The 19357-nt window shown below is 28.5% G+C and overlaps 1 protein-coding gene and 1 long non-coding RNA gene across 2 annotated transcripts; both read right to left on the minus strand.

Moving 5' to 3' along the window:
- Positions 1-1248: 1248 nt before the first annotated feature.
- LOC144567815 (transcription factor MYB30-like) lies at positions 1249-4015 on the minus strand. The gene is made up of 3 exons (XM_078317998.1): positions 3699-4015; positions 3317-3446; positions 1249-1838 (listed from the first exon to the last, which is right to left on the minus strand). The coding sequence occupies exons 1-3, from the start codon at positions 3829-3831 to the stop codon at positions 1352-1354; spliced, it is 750 nt and encodes a 249-aa protein (XP_078174124.1). The 5' UTR covers positions 3832-4015; the 3' UTR covers positions 1249-1351.
- On the minus strand, positions 2011-3309 carry LOC144567816 (uncharacterized). The gene is made up of 2 exons (XR_013515512.1): positions 2855-3309; positions 2011-2340 (listed from the first exon to the last, which is right to left on the minus strand). It is a non-coding gene; the product is annotated as an uncharacterized LOC144567816 (long non-coding RNA).
- Positions 4016-19357: the final 15342 nt, after the last annotated feature.

Genomic DNA, 19357 nt, shown 5'->3' on the forward strand with positions numbered 1-19357 from the left:
TAATTAAGCACCAGCTAGAAGTTATGGAGTCAATTATATATATGTTATTGTCGTAACGGCGCAATTAATTAATTACCTACATATATCAATTTTTTATTAATTAAAATTTAGTGTGCGATTGGAACTTGACAATAAAATGGAATAGCATTGCCAAATACCTGATATATTCTAAATATATAGGCCGTGAAAATTCTACAAGATCAGGTATTTTAGGGGATACTCTAAAACAACGTACATTGGTCATCTTTTTTATTAAAATTTAATAGGATTATCATATCCAACAATTAATTAATATATACAAGCACTTATAATGTTTGAAATAAATTGAGCGCGCGTCATCTCACAATTAATTTATGAAAAAGATTGTTTTAAATATCGCTGGGCTACACATATTTTCTCCGTCGGATAATAATGATTTGTAACATCAATTGTTTGATTTATCTTCCTTCATTATCTTTTTTGAGTAAATATTTTTCTTACTTCATTATGTTTTGGATTCAATGAAAGACAGCTGTTTAATTGCGTGGCGCGTTCAAAGCCTATCTTTCTATAAAATATTTGGCCTGAAGCTGCTTTTCCAAAATGAAGCATAATTTCTTTGAGTAGGGTTCAAATGTCTTCATTTTCTATGCTTTCACCGTATCTTCATTTTAAAAATATTAATAACTAAAAATTTAAAATTTAAAAGTTAAAATAAAATCGTTGGATATGATCTATATCATTTTATCTATATATGCACGTGTAAAAAATTATAACATTTCATCAATTTTGTTTTGATTGTCATAAAGAGCTTGTAAAAAACATACTAATGTGGATAATTTCTAGACGTTGATTTTTCAACCTATTTATTCACATTTAAACAAAATCGAAATGTGAATTTATTATGAGCACATAGAGAAAATAACATAGATCACATCTGACGGTTTTATTTTGATTTTTAAATTTAAAATTTTGAGTTATTAAAGTTCTTAGAAATGGAGACATAGTGGACACACAAAAAATGAAGGCATTTAAATCTCCTCAATTTCTTTTATTGTATATATTCTAACAGCACAAATAATAATTCCCGGTAAGAGGTAACAATTATTTCTGTCCAAAATAAGCGCGTGATTGCTAAGAGTGTACATATTTTTTTTGTCACATTCTTATAACATATATTCGTGTAATGTTTACCAGTAAAAGACAGAAGAACATTTGTTTTTTCTTCTTTCGAAAAAGGAAAAGAACATATACTGCTAAAATCTATGACCCAACAAATCCAATTAATGGTTTCAATTGATTGAACCTTTCATCCCAATCCTCTTTTGAGTATAAAAACAAAATAATATCAGATCCCAATGGTAAAAGTTTCCTATAATTGAGACATGTCCATGACTCCACCAGCTTCACAAAAGACCTTTAACCAAAATTCCTTATCATCCTCAATTGAATATTGATCCCCAAATGTGTACCCAGAGGCATCTCCAGCAGTGTCTAAAGATTGATCACTTGAAGAAGTTGTGCCATTATCCATTGAAAACATCTCAGTCCAAAAGCTCTCATCCATTTGTGGCAGGATTACATCGTCTTCTGATACAAAACTTTCTTCCTTGTCATCACTGTATGACTGATCAGTTGATAAGGAAGAGAGGCTACTGATCGACTCGGGTTGTGGCGTATTAGGGTTTGAATCAAAGTTGGTCGTCGACTCTGCCTTTTGTTTTTTGGTCTTTTTAGTATTCCTCGGTTGCACAACTGTCGAGTTATCCAACGCCAACTTCTTCTTTAGATACGTATGCCAGATGTTCTTTATCTCGTTATCGGTTCTTCCTGGCAACTGTGCTGCTATTGCTGACCATCTATTATAAAATGATAAACAAATAAAATTGTAAGACTTTATTTATTGTTGATTATAGAATAAGCAAAAGCAAAGCTAACATTGATCATATATACTATTGCACTTGCACATGATATATCATAGCGACAAATCAAAATGGGTACACTTTTTGTTGAGTTGTATTTTTTATATATTTTTCTTCTGTAATAAATAAAGGTGGTCCTGAATACTAGTGGTATCATATTTTTCATTTTTTTTTTCTCTGGCAAAACAAAAGAGCTATCATAGTTACCAACTTGTCACTGGTGAAGGCAAGTGATAGAAAATATGATATGATGGATGGATGGATCCTCAGGACAACCTTCATTATTAGACAGTTGGATCGTGGGAGCTCAGGTTTTAATTACTGGGACCCTTTTAAAATGAAAAGTTTAATTTGTTTCCTTTGGACACGCATGGAATGCATTAAATTTTATAATAGAAGTAAATTTCATGACAATACTGTATCTATACAATACACACCACTACTGTCGGGTCTATAGGAACAACCAGTGTTTTAATAATCGGTTCTTATTCGGTATTTGGAAAGCCACCGAATACCGCATATATAGTATGCGGCCGAATATTCGGATTTTTATTTGGATTTTCAAATGAAAAGTCATAGACATTAACTCTAATAAACATAGATAAACATTACAATTAAACATAAATAAAACATAACACAAGTTAGAACAAGTTAACAATCCATAGAACAAATTACAAAACTACAAATAAGCATAAATAAAACATAAGTTCAAACTTAAATAAATGAAATTATAACTTATTTGGTTCTTATTCGGATTTTTATTCTCTATTCGGAAATATTCGGTTCTTATTCGGATTCTTATTCTCTATTCGGAAATATTCGGCCGAATATATAATATGCGGAAAAAAATATTCGGCCGAATATGCGGCCGAATATTCGAAACCGAATATTGGACCGAATACTCATTTCCTATTCGGTTTCCAACCGAATACGAATATTCGGCCCGAATAGACCGAATATTAAAACTCTGGGAACAACATGCATTCTTTTTGTTAATCAATTCATCATTTATTAATGGATGAATCATAATAAAAATTAACAAAATTTTATGGAAGATTAATTATACAATGTAGCCACCAATCTTCTATTCCTCAAAAACTCCAACTTTTTTCTATCAAGTTTTAAGAACAATAGGTGCATTAAAAGTTTATATAGGAGTATTTAATTAGAAGGTGATTTTATGGGAGATGCTTTATGAGGCCTGAAACTATTCATTTTGTATATAATTTAATGAGCTTCATAATCCAGTGAACTGCATGTCTATATTTAAACCTCAACACACAATGGAAATATGCATGTGCGTGTGATATATGTTTATTTCATATTTGCTTGTTACATATTTTTAATATATTTTGGGACAATTCTATTCATTATTGCTAAATTTCTGGTTAAATTTATTTAAAATCTGTATATACCTATTGCCAAGAGATTGATGTAAGCTTATGACCAACTCTTCTTCATCCTTTGTGAAATTTCCACGCTTAATATCTGGCCGTAGATAATTAATCCACCGTAGCCTACAGCTTTTCCCACACCTCAATAAACCTAAAAGAATAATTAATCCATAAGTAAAAAAATCAATTAAAAGGAAAAACATTGATCAATTGGAATTGATCGAGTTTCAGATTTATTTCCAGAAAAAAAAAAGGTGCTTTTTGGGAAAATATATAGAATGCGTTCATTTTCTACATATAAAATAATATTTTGACTAAAAGAACCGAAACCAATTGAGCAAAATGAAAATCAAAAGAGATTGTAATTTGATCGGGAAGTATATATATATATATATATACGTACCAGCTTGTTTGGGGAGTGCTCTCCAATTGCCATGGCCATGCTTCTCTATGTAAGAAACCAAAATTTGATCTTCCTCTGGGCTCCATGGTCCCTTCTTCAATCCTACCTTATCACAACAAGGAGCTCTTCCCATGCTCTCTTTTGAAAAGTTGATATATATATATATATATGTACTAAATTAATAAATCTCTTTTCTTTTACTGTAAGAGCTAGCTAGCTAGGCTTCTTTCAATTAGGAACTGAGCTAGCTTTTGGAGATTGAAGGAGAAGCTAGAGAGCACTGTTTGCAAGTGTAGCTTGGGGTTGGCTGCTGGTTTGTTTAGGTATTTATATTTGGTTGAACTTGGGGGAGGTCCCTATTTGAAAACGTGGGATATAATTTGTAATGAGGAAATTTCTTGGCAATAGGGATGAGATTTAAACCTCTTATTACATATATAGAATATAGCTAGTGGATTTGGTCTTAAAGGAGACTCTTATCTTAGCCCATATACTTATATTTTATTCGGTTTGAAACAGTATTATGTTGTGTTTCAATAAAAGAAGGCATCTGTACAAGGCGAAAAGTTGAGATTTTACTTGTTCATAAGTACTACGTACAAAGAATATGTCCAACATGTTTATAGTTTAAATAAAGATATATATATAGTTAATAACAAGTTCATTTCCACAAGAATTCGCTTTTGATCTTGTAAAAAATAAAATAATATCATTTTATCCCAATTAAGGTGAGACATTGGTTGGACTCGTTCTAACCCATAATATACTTGGGCAAAAAAATCAATTTACTCAATGTCAATTAAAATAATATCTGAGCTGAGTGGAACTAAAATCTTTATAGAGATGCTGATATTTAAAATGCAAAATATGTAATATGTGAGATTTAAATTTAAGTCTACAACCTCACAAAATATAGTTATAATATATAATTACTAGATTATAAATAAATATTTAATATTTTATGAGGAAGACAGAACTATATATAAACAAAATTTTACAAAAATAAAATTCAGTTAAATTTTAATATACATAATTACAATTTTTAAATTATAATAGTGGCTGACCAACTTTTTGCTAATCTTTAAATCCGTCCATGTGTCTTAGTCGTCAATTTGATCTACATATGAAATCTTGTTGAAGACAAATTTATATGATTTTTATTCTTTTTTTTTCTTTTAGATACGTAATATTTTTTAGATTAAACAAAATTCTTTCGTTTGAAAAATGGTGAAAGAAAGGTATAAATATATATATATATATATATATATATATATATATATATATAGGCTGTGGCTAATTTGCTGCCGGCAGCATTTCTGCCGGCGGTGCTGCCACTGTTTTTTCTATTTTTTGTTGTTCAAACGATAAATCTAAACCGTTAGATGTTTAATCTATATTATAATCTACTTGGAGACCAAATTTTACATTTTTTGGAATTTTTTTACTATATATTAAGCTGGTTTGAAAACCGCTGATTTCAATGCTGCAGAAATTTACTGAAATCAGCGGTTTTCAAACCAGCTTAATATATAGTAAAAAAATTCCAAAAAATGTAAAATTTGGTCTCCAAGTAGGTTATAATATAGATTAAACATCTAACGGTTTGGATTTGTTGTTTGGACATCACACGGCTAAATATAGCCCCGGCAGCACCTCTGCTGAAATGCTGCCAGCAGCAATTTAGACAGACCCTATATATATATATATATATATATATATATATATATATATATATATATATATATATATATATATATATATATATATATATATATATGAGGTAGGCTAATAAACAATCGATTGTTCCTAGCCTCCCGTGCAACCAAGTCATTTTCCAATTTTTAAAGTCCAAATGATCGATCCAAGCCGTTAGATGTGATCTCTATATTCAAATGTGCTAGGAGACCAAATTTTATATTTTTTGGAATTTTTTTACTATTTATTAAGCCACTTTAAAAATCGCTGATCCAACGGTGGCTTAACCAAACAGTAAAATCAGAAGCTACCGTTGGATCAATGATTTTCAAAGTGGCTTAATAAATAGTAAAAAAATTCTAAAAAATGTAAAATTTTGTCTACTAGCACATTTTAATATGGAGATCACATCTAACGGTTTGGATCGATCATTTGGACTTTAAAAATTGAAAAACGACTTGGTTGCACGGGAGGCTAGGAACAATCGATTGTTTATTAGCCTACCTCTATATATATATATATATATATATATATATATATAAAATTTGGTCTTTGTCAAGATTCAATATGTGAATTAGATTAAGTGGCTCCAATTACATAGACATTCGAACTCTCAGATCAAAATTAAATTCAACTCAAAATCTCAGAAATTTCTTTATTTTGCATAACACTTAACACAACTCCAATAATTTTTCATATGCAAAATAGATCTAACATCTAATTAATTATTTCAATAATTTATTGTTTACTTGTCATACTTTATTTTCTCCAATATTTATTGTTTACTTATTTCAATAAGTCTAGGACAGATTCAGGATTTTCGTCAGGGAAGCAAAAAATAGTGAATTAGATTTAAATAGCTAATTGAATTTAAACTCATTAGCTAATCAGGTACTAAATAAAAATACAATGCTCCAACTTATAATTTTCAATGCTCTAGTTTCTAATCCTACTTACCAATCCGAATTCAAATTTAAAGAATTTATTCTAATTTTAACCCTAAAATTTAACTCAAATTATATATCAGAATTCTAGACGGAGCAAAAAAATTTCTAAAGAGGAACAAATTAAGTTGATCCGAATCTATAGATCTGTATGAAATTTCAAAATCCGAAATGGCGTTCTAGTGGCTCCACTTGAGCCCGTACCTAGATCAAGTCCTACTTATATATTGATACACACATTTAAAAAAAAAAAAAAAAAAAATTGAGAACAAATCATTTTATTTTGCATGTAATTATATTATAGGTTCTAAGTTGGGTTGAAGCTGTTTTTGGTTGACTGATCAACGCAAGCTAGTCTTCATGAGTGGGCCCCTAGACAAAACAGTCAGTAGGCATCTTCTTCAACAGGATGATAATTATTTTAAAAAAAAAAAAAGAGCAAATAAAAAGGTATCTCATCCCCTCAGGTTCAATCTAAACTGTTTAATGTGAGTTTGCACGAATCTTAAAGTTAATCCTTCTACATTTTAAACAAGTTTCTAGGCAAAAAGAGAGAGTGAGAGATTTGATTTTCTTTTAACTCAGCAAGACTCAATTAATAGGTCCGGATACCAAATCCAAAGAATTTACCAAATTGCGTCTTATTTATCTAAATTGGATGGATCCAAATTCAATGCCATCCTGTCATTTTAGCCACTTGTTGCTGACAACAAATTAGATTCTATTTATTCCCTTTTCTTTTTTTAAGGCACTCTCGTCCTACTTTCTACTTTGCCGACTTTATTTAATTTTTATTAGAACTAAAAGTATTTTTTTAACCTAATATAAATATTCTATTTAGAAGTTCTTGCTTCGATATAAATACGGATATTATACGAATAATTCTGTCAATAGTATTATATATTTCACAAATAAATGATAATATCTGTTTTATTTTCAACCAAGTCAACGTGATCCTTTGGAATTGGGAAACTGTTTTAAGTTGAGCAGGAAAAAAAATTGACTTAAAGATAGGAAAAAAATGGACCTCTCCTTGAATTCTGTTTTGGATTTAATTGTTTGATTGAATAAAATATAGATTAAAAATTTGAAAAGGTTCTTATGAGTTCAACAGAAGTCCAACAGAACAACTATGAAAATATTTATAGTATTGAATATATTATTATAACTATATACATTTTGCTTGAACCGCCAAAATTTAATTATGATTAGCCTTTCGTGTTTACGCTTTCAATGAGGAAAAGTATTCCTTTTCAAAAAAGTACATTGACTATTTGGAAATCTTTTTTTTTTTTTCTAAAGAATTTAAGTTCTTAATTCATCCGTACTAATGGAAAAATAAAACTGACGTACTAATCCCTATAGGGTAAATTTCCTCATAGATCACAAAACTTTGTTATTTGTCACGAATTGATCACTCAAGTTTGATTTGTTCCTTTTTAGTCACTCAACTTTGTTATTTGTCCCAATCAAGTCCCTCTATATTTTTCCATCCAAAATCTTAACGAAATATGTCTATTCCGTTAGTATATTCCGTTATGTTAATATTTTGACACGATTTGTCACGAATTGGATGGAATATGCTCATTATATTAATATTTTAGATGTAATGAGTATATTCCGTTAATATTTTGGACGGAATAAGAATATTTCGTTAAGATTTTGGATGAAAAAGTATAGAGAGACTTGATTGAGACAAATAACAAAGTTGAGTGACTAAAAATGAATAAATCAAACTTGAATGACCAATTCGTAACAAGTAACAAAGTTTAGTGACCTCCAGCGAAATTTACCCTTGCTATATAATATATTGTATATAAAACTGTAAGAGAATCCGGTACATGTGAAATAATACAGGCATGTGTTGTGATGGCTTATGAATGGAACATAACCACGTGAGGCTTTTTTTTCTTTGGATATTTTCTCGTTGAATTTAAATTTTGAACAACTCTTGTTCTAAATTTAGGCACTGGAAATTGGACTAGATTCTGGTTGAGACTGTAATTGTTTGTACCTTTTATTTTATTCCGAACTTTTAATTGGACATGTTATTATTCTTTTTCTTTTTTTTTGAAATTGAAAATCCGATTTGTTACGACAAATTGATGATTTTTTTCCTCTCAAGGATCAAATCACTTGTTTTAATCTATGGTTCGCTCACTCCTCATCTGAATTCAGAGGCGGAACCTTACTATCTAACTGTAGGGGTTAAATGTGAATAAAAGTCAATTATATAAAAATTTTCTTGTTGCAAATGAATATCAATATTACAGTATCCATAACATTTTACTCTAAATTATAAACAAAATTATATATAAATACAAAAATTTTGAAAACAAATGAAGATTAATTGAATTTCATTCCTGTTGAATAGCTCTGTTCCTGCTTGAACCAAATCCATAGTTTGATTCATCATTTGTTACGTCTTTACATGAGCTTTACTTAATTCCCAAAGCATTAATTGTAGCCCACCTCCAATAAAACTTAACCATTGAATAAGCCAAAAAAAAGTAATGCGGATCAGGTAAGGTACATGACGTGTCAGGTTAGATTTTCAATATAAATTTGCACCAATCTTAAAGTGAGCTCTCCTGTATTCCAAATACATCCAAACTTTTTTTTTTACTCGACTAGTACTCATTCCCGAAATTTTTATTAATATTCAAAAAATAAAAGTAAATTTTGAATTCTACATTCTGTTTGATCAGATTTCGAAAGATATCCAAACCACAATTTTATTTTATGATTTTGGGTCAAACTTTCCTCAAATTAAATCTACGGTTTTAGTCCCTCCAAAACCGCAGAACAAATCCACGGTTTCGGAAAATTGAAAAAAAATTACGATTCTAGACTAAAACCATTAATTATACATGTTTACGTGTAATAATTAATATCCGTTTTATTTTCAACCTAATCAACTTGATCCTTAGAAATTGGGAAAGTGTTTTAAGTTGAACAAGAAAAAAAAAATTTGACTTAAGATTGGATTAAATGAACCTCTTCCTGAATTCTTTTTTGGAAATAGTTGTTTGACTGAGTACAGTATATATTAAAATCTTGAAAAGTTCCATATAAGGTCGATAGACCATGTAGCAGTCTATGCAGCGAGTATGTTTTTAACTAAATTTAGACTTCTGCACATTAAATAGATGTATATAATCAAAATAAGATATATTATGTGATTAGAGGGCTAATATTCAATTCGAAAATTCATCTTTTAATCTAGTTGTTGGCAAATTAGAACAACTACGTGCAAAATATAAGAATGGAGAAAGTTCAAGATCACATTTACATTTTTTAGGACGGCCACAATTATTTTTTTATCTATACTTTTTCAAGGGTGAATACGAAGCAGGTGGTGGTATAACCATATCCACATTTTTTTTTAGTATTTCGGATACGATTACGGATTAGATATATTGATAGATACAAATACAAATTGAATCGGATATTTATTAAAAAATATAAAAATATTATTAGAGAATACTGAAGTTCATAATATTTATCTAATTATAATAGCGAATAATATAATTTGTTCATAGTATATATTATATTATATGATATATATCTACTATTTGAATACGAATAATTAAAACACAATTATCCGTAAAATCTTATATGTATCTATATCCACACACACAGAGATCTTCAAATATCAGTTATTTATATTTAATTTTTCAAATACATATAAAATACGATATTATCCACACCGTTTTCACCCATGTAACATTTTGCTTGAGCCGCCAAAATTTATGATTCGCGCGTTTAATTTGAATCCTTCAATGAGGAAAAGGATACCTTTTCAGAAAAGTACACCTTTTCAGAAAAATATATTCACTATTTAGATTTCCTCACTCGGATTTAATGTGAAACTTTCTTGTATTATATATTTAAATCATTTATACAAGAGCTTGGCCAATAATTATCCCTACAAAATAATATATTTTCACCGACAAGTTTTTGAGAAATGGCAATCATGATATACAGAACCGTGAAACATTTACAAATTTAATTGTATGCAATATTCATACTTAATATTAATATCTATTGATTTATATAGAATATACACTTGATTTTGTTTGTCATTTTGTATAGAATAACATTTATTGACAGCCGCTGTCAGTATTTTTCAAAGAAAAAAAAAACACTTATCCTATATAAAGATTAATATAGATGTAGTTCAAACATTAACCATATATACATATACATATATACATACATACATATATACATATATACATACATATATACATACATACATATATACTAGTATTATACCCGTGCGTTGCAACGGAGACATATTATAAGAAACAAATATATCAATGAAAATAATAATTATCTAAAAATTAAAACACATGTTAATAGAAAATTTATATGATTCTGTATTTTTAATTAACTTTAATCGTGATCTCTGATAACAATTTGATGATATGATGATTTTTTTATTTTTAAGTACCAATGATATCAAATAATAGCTCGATTCGAATCTAATATCAAAAAACATAAATATACACACACACACACACATATTATAAGAAAAATATATATTCACACACACGTTCCAATTTATATTCTTCTTTGTTTCCAATTTAGAACACACACACACACACACACACACACATTGATATATTTTATATCGGAAATATATTCTAAATTGCCCACACCAATATGTATAGAAACAAAGAAAGAGAAATAAGGAAATAAAAAAAAAATAATTTCCATTGTGATACGTATAGAAACGAAGAAGTAAGGAAATAATAAATAAGAAAATAAAAGGTGTAGTCTTCTCAATTGAAGAGGAGAAAAATGGAAAAAAAAAAACAGATAAATATATCGCTAAATTTCATAATTTATTCAATTTTAATTGTAGCGTATCGTGTGACAGCATATGTGGTGGGTATGTTTTTAACTGAATTTAGACTTCTATACATAAAACAGATGCATTTAATTAAAAGAAGACAAAATATGTAATTGGAGAGCTGAGATCAAATCCGAAGTTTCATCTCTCAATCATAGCCGTTGGCGGATCGGACACCCAACGTGCTTAATAATATAATAGAGACATACATACATATATACATATACACATATACATATACACATACACATATACACATATACATATACATATACATATACATATACATATACACATACACATATACACATATACATAAACACATATACATATACACATATACATATATACATATATACAAATTTTTTTTATAAACTCATTTTTTTTATAATATATGTATATATTATAAGAGGAGGGTTCAAATGCCTCCATGTTTTTGTGCCTCCATCATGTCTCCATCTCTCTCCATCATTTTCAAAGTTCAAACAGTCGATCCGAACCGCTCAACCTAACCTCCATACTAAAATATGTTTGGAGACCAAATTTTATATTTTTAGGAATTTTTTTACTATTTTTTTAGATAGGTACAAAATCAGTAAATCTGAACCCTCTAAAAATAATATTTTTGTACCTGTCTAAAAAAATAGTAAAAAAATTCCTAAAAATATAAAATTTGGTCTCCAAACATATTTTAGTATAGAGGTTAGGTTGAGCGGTTCGGATCAACTGTTTGAACTTTGAAAATGATGGAGAAAGATGGAGGCATGATGGAGGCACAAAAACATGGAGGCATTTGAACCCTCCTCATATTATAAATATATACATATATTATATATTATATATATAATATACATATATATACATGTAGAGTAAGGCTACGCTACTTCGTGAATTAAACGGGGTGTTTTAATTCGCGCTCATATTTCTAGTTTCGAAGTCCAAATAGCTGATCCAAACTGTTAGATGTTTAATCTATATTAAAATGTGCTTGGAGACCAAATTTTACATTTTTTTGAATTTTTTTACTATTTATTAAGATGGTTTGAAAATCGCTGTTTTTTAATGCACCGTCGAACGAAAACTTAAACTGGATTTTTGAGGCCCTAAACGACGTTTTTTTGAAATTCTAATGCTTCTCATACGACGATGCCCATTGTAGATTAGCCTGTACTATAGATTAATATTTAGTGAGGCTCTGTAGATTAGCCCCTATTATAGATTAATATTTTAGTTTTCAAAAGTTCATACAATTAATCTAAAAAATTTAACATAACCTCATATGAATGTACTTGTATATTCAATTTTCATATTTTTTATTTTTTTGATAAATAAAAAAAAATTAAGTCTGTAAATATATTTTAATCTAGAGATTATATTGAACGATTCATACTGACTATTTGAATTTAAAAAGAAAATTATTAATTTATAGTAAGGACTAATCGGCAACATAACCTCACTCATTTTAAGTAAGCTTATTTACAAGTTGTGTCGCAAAATATCAAAAAAGTAAAATAAATAAATTAAGTTAATTTGGAATTTACATACTGAAAATTCTCGTGGCATTTCTGTAAATTTTACATGTCACTGTCGAACCTGTTACGAAAAATCCAGTGTGTATATATAAATTACGTGTTACTATTGAATTTGTCATGTAACGCCAGCTTATCTAAATTAAAATGGATATAAACTTGGTTTTTGAATGATTAATTGGGATGGTGAAACTTCGGTGGACAAGTAATTTTCTAATTATGCTTCGGTCTTTCATTAAATGCATGGTTTTGGTGCAAGCTTAATACACTACAAACTTGGTCTATCTAGGAATAAACGTAGGTTGACATCGACGGCCACCTGGGCAAAATTGGATCCGTCTCATCCTTCTCTTTCTGAAAAATGCTCATACGCGTAAATCCAACTTTTTTAGTCAAAGTTATAGTTATTTAATTTTTTTTTGAAAATTAAACTTTAAAAATTCATAACTAACTGTAGAAAAATTCAAATAAGTTAAAATTTATATCAATTATGTGTATTTTTGAATGCTCTACATGCTGGTGCAATCAGTTTTGCAGTTTAATCCATGTATCAATCCATACTTGCTGATTTACCAGCAAATGTCAAATTTGATATTTTTAGTGCATTGCACTATACCAGTGGCATTTGCCTAGTGCTTGGCTGCTGAGTTTGGACTTGATACCATATCATAGGTTAGTTTAGGATACTTTGTACATGGACAGAGATCTAATTTGATGTTTGCTCTAAACTACTGTTTTAGTACCATAAATAAAGAGAAGAAGATCAATAAGCTGTCAGAGTTTGGAAATTTTTGAATAAATGCCAAGTCCTTAATTAGTATTATATTTAGACTTGTGATATCCAACCGACAAATAAAATCAAAGTTCACCAAAAAAATAAAAATAAATAAATAAATAAAATCAAAGTTATAAAGAGTTACGACATCACTTCATAAATATATCAAATGTCTTATTTTTTGATATACACTCTAAACAAAAAAACTTTTTTTCACAAAATTATTTAAATCAACATACTAAGATCTCTAAAAAATAAAAAAGAGGACCGTCCGTGGGATAGACGGTCGGGACATTCTAAAAAAAGATTAAATCGGAGGGTATTTTTTAAACTTTCTTTTTTTTTAAGAATATTTAAAAAAATGGCCGACAAAAATGTAAGAGACAATCCAGTACATGTTAAATAATAGAGGCAGCAGCCGCAGCACGTGGAATTCACATCCTCTGAGATATCTCATATTACGAAATGCGCAAACGCTCTTCTTGTATCGCTGAGCTCTGACTGCACTGAGTACGAAGATTGAAATTTGTGTTTTCCTTTTAGACAGAAAAATAAAATATCAAGTTTTATAAATAATATTAATAGATACGGGAACGGGAACGGGATCGTAGACTCTGTTGAAAAGTGCAGTGATAGTCTACTTTTGCGGTAAACATAACGCATGCACAGTCAATCGGTCAATTGGTCAATTGGTCAATAAAACGTGCGTTCCAACGGAGAAAATTTTGGCGGTCGAGTCTTATTTATTTTCATTTTTTTGTATCTTTTCGGCCTTTATTCAAAAGCAGAAATATTTCATACCATGGAGAATCATAAAAAATTATTCTGTTCGTTAATAAATAAAAAAAGAGAATTCAAAGTTCAAACTAGCATCATCACAATAAAAGATGAAGCTCTCACCATGATCGAGTTTGTATGTCTGAGATAGCACAAATTAAGACATACCATGGAGATCGATCTTCATAAGAATTTATTATGTACATGAACAAATACTAGGTATATATATGAGAGTTTGGTTATTATATATGATATCAGCTATAATGATACTGATTATAAACTTCATCAAATGCATTACAAATAAGGAATTAAAACCGTTTTAAACCTATCTATCTTTAGAGTGATACATTTCATATAAATACAAAAAATTTACAATTTTGAATTAATTTCATATGAAGTGAAGTGGTAAAAAAATAAGCTTATTAAGATAATTTTAATGCATTCATTTTTCATCGTTTTTGACACTTTGACTCCATCTAAAATGGATTCAAAATTTTATAATTTTGCATGTAAATGCATTATTCGTACGATAAATTGGTTTAAACAGTTTGAATTCGTTTTTTAAAGCATGTTTGATAAATTTTGGAGTCAGTGTCACTACGGCTGAAATAATATCAATATCATAGTAATCCTACTCGGCACATGATGATATAACCTAGCTATATGGATAAAATCTTTAAATTATTAGATGGTGAGAAAAAGGAGCAAAACATGTTTCATGACAATAATAAAGAAGAAATTAAAGAAAACGAGGGAGCAGTTGGGTTTTGAAAAAAGAAATAGAAAAAGGTGATTATGCTTAATGATCATACCTTGCTTTCTTCGACCAACAAAACAAAACAAAAAGGTTCCAGAGGTGAGATAGTCTTTTTTTTTTGGTGATTAAATTAGTTAATACTTTTCATAACAAAAGAGAAAAATAAAGTTAAGTTTTGCTTGTTCAAAATTTGGTATTTGCACTAAGGTCAATTAAGGATACTAATTCTCATCTTATCCTAAAAAAAATGGAATTATTATCCACCTACTTGGGATACTCTTTCTGTTTATGAGCATACTGTTATTTCTATTTGGGTCAATGCTGTTTGTTGTATCCATTTTTTAAGAGAAAATTATTAACATGTGAATCAAAACATTAATTATTAGATATTTGCCTATTAAAATTTGGAAATTTACTAGTTATCCCTCCAAATTCAAATATTTAAAGTGTCTTAATACTTTAAGTTCAATAATCTATAAATATGTTAATATTAATTTAAAAAAAATGACCAATAATCTTCACCTTCAAAGTTAAGGTGCTGCTTTCATATAGTTTTTGAGGTGGAAACCTCTTTTTTTTTAGTAAAGATGGAGTTGAGTCATTTAGTTTTTAATATTTACAAGGAATTTCTATTCGAATTTTGAATATATAACTTCTCACACGGTTATCATTGTATTTTCCACTAAATTAAAGACAAGTTTTCAAAAGTTGGATAGATTTTATATAAATGTGAGAATCTAGATCTATATGCTAGTTTTTAACATCCTTTAATATATATTTTTTAGTAAAGATTGGATATCAAGTCATTCAATTATTTCCGATTTTTTTATATATATCCAAAACTTCAATCAAATTACAAAAAATAACCGATGCACCGTTGAAATTCGATTTTTACCCAATCCGGTTATCCAATAACCGAATTTTATAGAAATGTCCGGTTAACCACTCCCCGGACTCAAAATGCACAAATCCGGTTAATGGTTAACCGGATTTGTGCATTTTGCCTTTTTTTTTTTTTTTTTTTGTATTAAAATATTAGAAATATTGAATATATTCTTTGAAAACAGATATAATACAATATAATTTGATTTATTAGAAAGACTGCAACAAATAACCCGGATCAATATTTTTCAGATCCGATTTTTCGCGGCTGTAAGAAAAATTAATATATTTCTTTATGTGTTATTGGAAAAAAATAAAAATAATTAGATTCCGAGTTATTGATCCCGGTTCAAAAGTCACTTCTAAGTAATTCAGAAAATATTGTGACCTTTCTAGTACATTTAATTAATAAAAAGTTGTATCTATTTTTGAAAAAAATCAAAAACTTTAATTTATTTAATTATTGTTTTTCAAAAAGAATTCTCAAAATAGATACAACTTTTTATTAATTAAATGTACTAGAAAGGTCACAATATTTTCTGGATTACCTAGAAGTGACTTTTGAACCGGGATCAATAACTCGGAATCTAATTATTTTTATTTTTTTCCAATAACACATAAAGAAATATATTAATTTTTCTTACAGCCGCGAAAAATCAGATCTGAAAAATATTGATCCGGGTTATTTGTTGCAGTCTTTCTAATAAATCAAATTATATTGTATTATATCTGTTTTCAAAGAAATATATTCAATATTTCTAATATTTTAATACAAAAAAAAAAAAAAAAAAAAGGCAAAATGCACAAATCCGGTTAACCATTAACCGGATTTGTGCATTTTGAGTCCGGGGAGTGGTTAACCGGACATTTCTATAAATTCCGGTTATTGGATAACCGGATTGGGTAAAAATCGAATTTCAACGGTGCATCGGTTATTTTTTGTAATTTGATTGAAGTTTTGGATATATATAAAAAAATCGGCAATTATTTATTATCTATAAAGATTTTTTTATCAGAATTTCAAACCTGTAATATCTCACACTGAGAACATTACATTTACCACTCAATCAAAACTAATTCTCTTCGGATTAAAACTTGAGAAAATTAATATTACTTATTTAATAAACAAGGCTAGAATATTTATCATTTTGTGACGACTCTTAGAATTTATTGAGAACTTATTGTGATATTATACTATTGTTTGATATTTGTGAGATTATTTAGCTTTTTTTTTTTCTCTCTTTTCCTTGAAAATAGTTTCATTTTGGTGCTAATTATCAAACAGGAAAAGCACGGTAGATATTATGGTGATACTTAATTAGTCAATTTGACATGTTCCATCAGCTAATAATCTAAACAATGAAGAGAACAGATTTTGATAAACATCATATCAAATTCAGTGTAATATCTGATTTAAACTGTCTAATTTACGTTGAAATTCACACGAATAATTTAAATTTACGGAACGTTACAAATCTAAACTCGTCTGCACAAATCTCATATGATTGTTTGTGTTCCTCTCATTTTTTATTTATTTGTAATTTCTACATTGACTGCTCGATCCTTTGAATAATTTAGATTTACGAGCCTGTATGAACAAATCAATTTGATAGATTTTGAATGCAATAAATAGAGTAGAGGAACGGGTATGGCAAATAAGGTGACACCAACTTTGAATGCATATCATTAATTAATTAGCATACAAAAGAATCTATTAGTTGATTGAAGATTAATCATTAGATTATAATTAAGTCAATACAAAATATTTAGTCAACTAAATATTGTGTTAGGAAATTTTCACACTCTTACCACTTCAACAATGCAATCAAGTAAAATGAATTATTTTTAATGTAGTTGTCAAAGACATGCTTGGTTTCTGTTCACATCAAATTTAGTTGGACATTGTACTCTAATTTTGTTTAAAAAAAAAATGAAATCTTACTAAATCTCAAGATAATTATTTTTTAGAAATAATAAGAGTACGTGATGATCTTATTTGTAATTTTAATTATTGCAGATTTAAGAAAAAAATACAAATTTTGATCTAAAATTAGGTAAAAACAAAAGAAGAGATTCAAGAGAATTTGCCCTTGAAAAAAGAAGAAGATAAAATTGTGAAAGAAATAATTAAAAGAACTGCACGGAATTCAAACAACAAATATATAGTCTAATTAAGAAACTTTCATTTGAGTATAAAATTCCCCAGCATACTTTGTATCCATCTATTATAAATTGTGAATATTAATTAATATATAGACAGAATCCAACTGCTCTTTAGTCCAAATTTTGAATTTTGAATCTATTAAAAATCAGGTAATATATGGTCATCAATGCGACATACTGCTTAAATTAATCCATTAGTTTTGACTTTGAAGCAGCTAGTATAAGTTCTTGCTCGTGTATACCTAATAGTTACTGATTACGGAATATTATTTTTGTTTAACAAGACTACGAATGGATACATTAAAATCAGGAAAAAAATGTTCATCGCATAATTAAATTAAAATAACGTACAATTACGTGTTGATGTAAAACTGTTGAGTAGGACTTATTCAAGCATTTTCACTTTTTACTTTGTACTCGTTTACTTGATTATTAAGTAATCAAAATTGTTAGGTAAAATGACGTAAAGGTTCAATTATGAAGTCTATGCATTCATGAACTGTCAAGTTACATCGTATGTATAAACAGATGTGTACTATTTATGAGCTTTTTTGCAACATATATAATTAATGTAATTGAATTCGAGTTAATGTTTTAATTATCTTAATCCGTATAAGTAAGCATATAAGAAGAATTATTTCATGGGTGGAGGTATCTTAATACAAATTAAGATTTTAGACAAAATAAGGTTAAGAGGTACTCTTAATTAATCTATGCTAAGAAGCTGCTGTGCAAGACTGCGAGTTTAGTGCAAAATGATACGAGCTCTGTCTCTTTACAGAGAAACACAAATTTAACTATCGAGAATATATAGCATCTAAAAGACGTTACGGTGTACGAATGCCCTTTAATAAATAAATAAATAAAAGATGAAGCCGGTGTTCAAAAAAATTAAGTGGCTAAAAGAGTTAAAACAAATTAAAGGAGGTGGTGTTGAACAACATTTTAAGAATTATTTTTAAAAGTTCCTGAAAATTAGTTGCTCTATTAATATAATGAGATACGAATGCTTAATTACTTTTCAAAAGCCTTTTTTAATAAAAGTTTGACGGAGTAAAGCTACAATGGACTTTAATTTTATAGTGGTTGTTCTTCTTTCTTTTTTTTTTAATTAATTTCATCTAATTGTGTTGAATAATTAGACGATAACAAATCAACTCCTGCTAGATAATGACATCCTACCATACTTGGTAATTGACATGACTAGACAATTAAGGCTACTAACTGAGCTACCGAGGGGGAAAAAAATATTGCTCTTTTGAATATTTTCCTCCAAAAT

This window comes from Carex rostrata, chromosome 16 (assembly GCF_964058835.1).
Source record: "Carex rostrata chromosome 16, lpCarRost1.2, whole genome shotgun sequence".
NCBI classification, from domain to species: Eukaryota; Viridiplantae; Streptophyta; class Magnoliopsida; order Poales; family Cyperaceae; genus Carex; species Carex rostrata.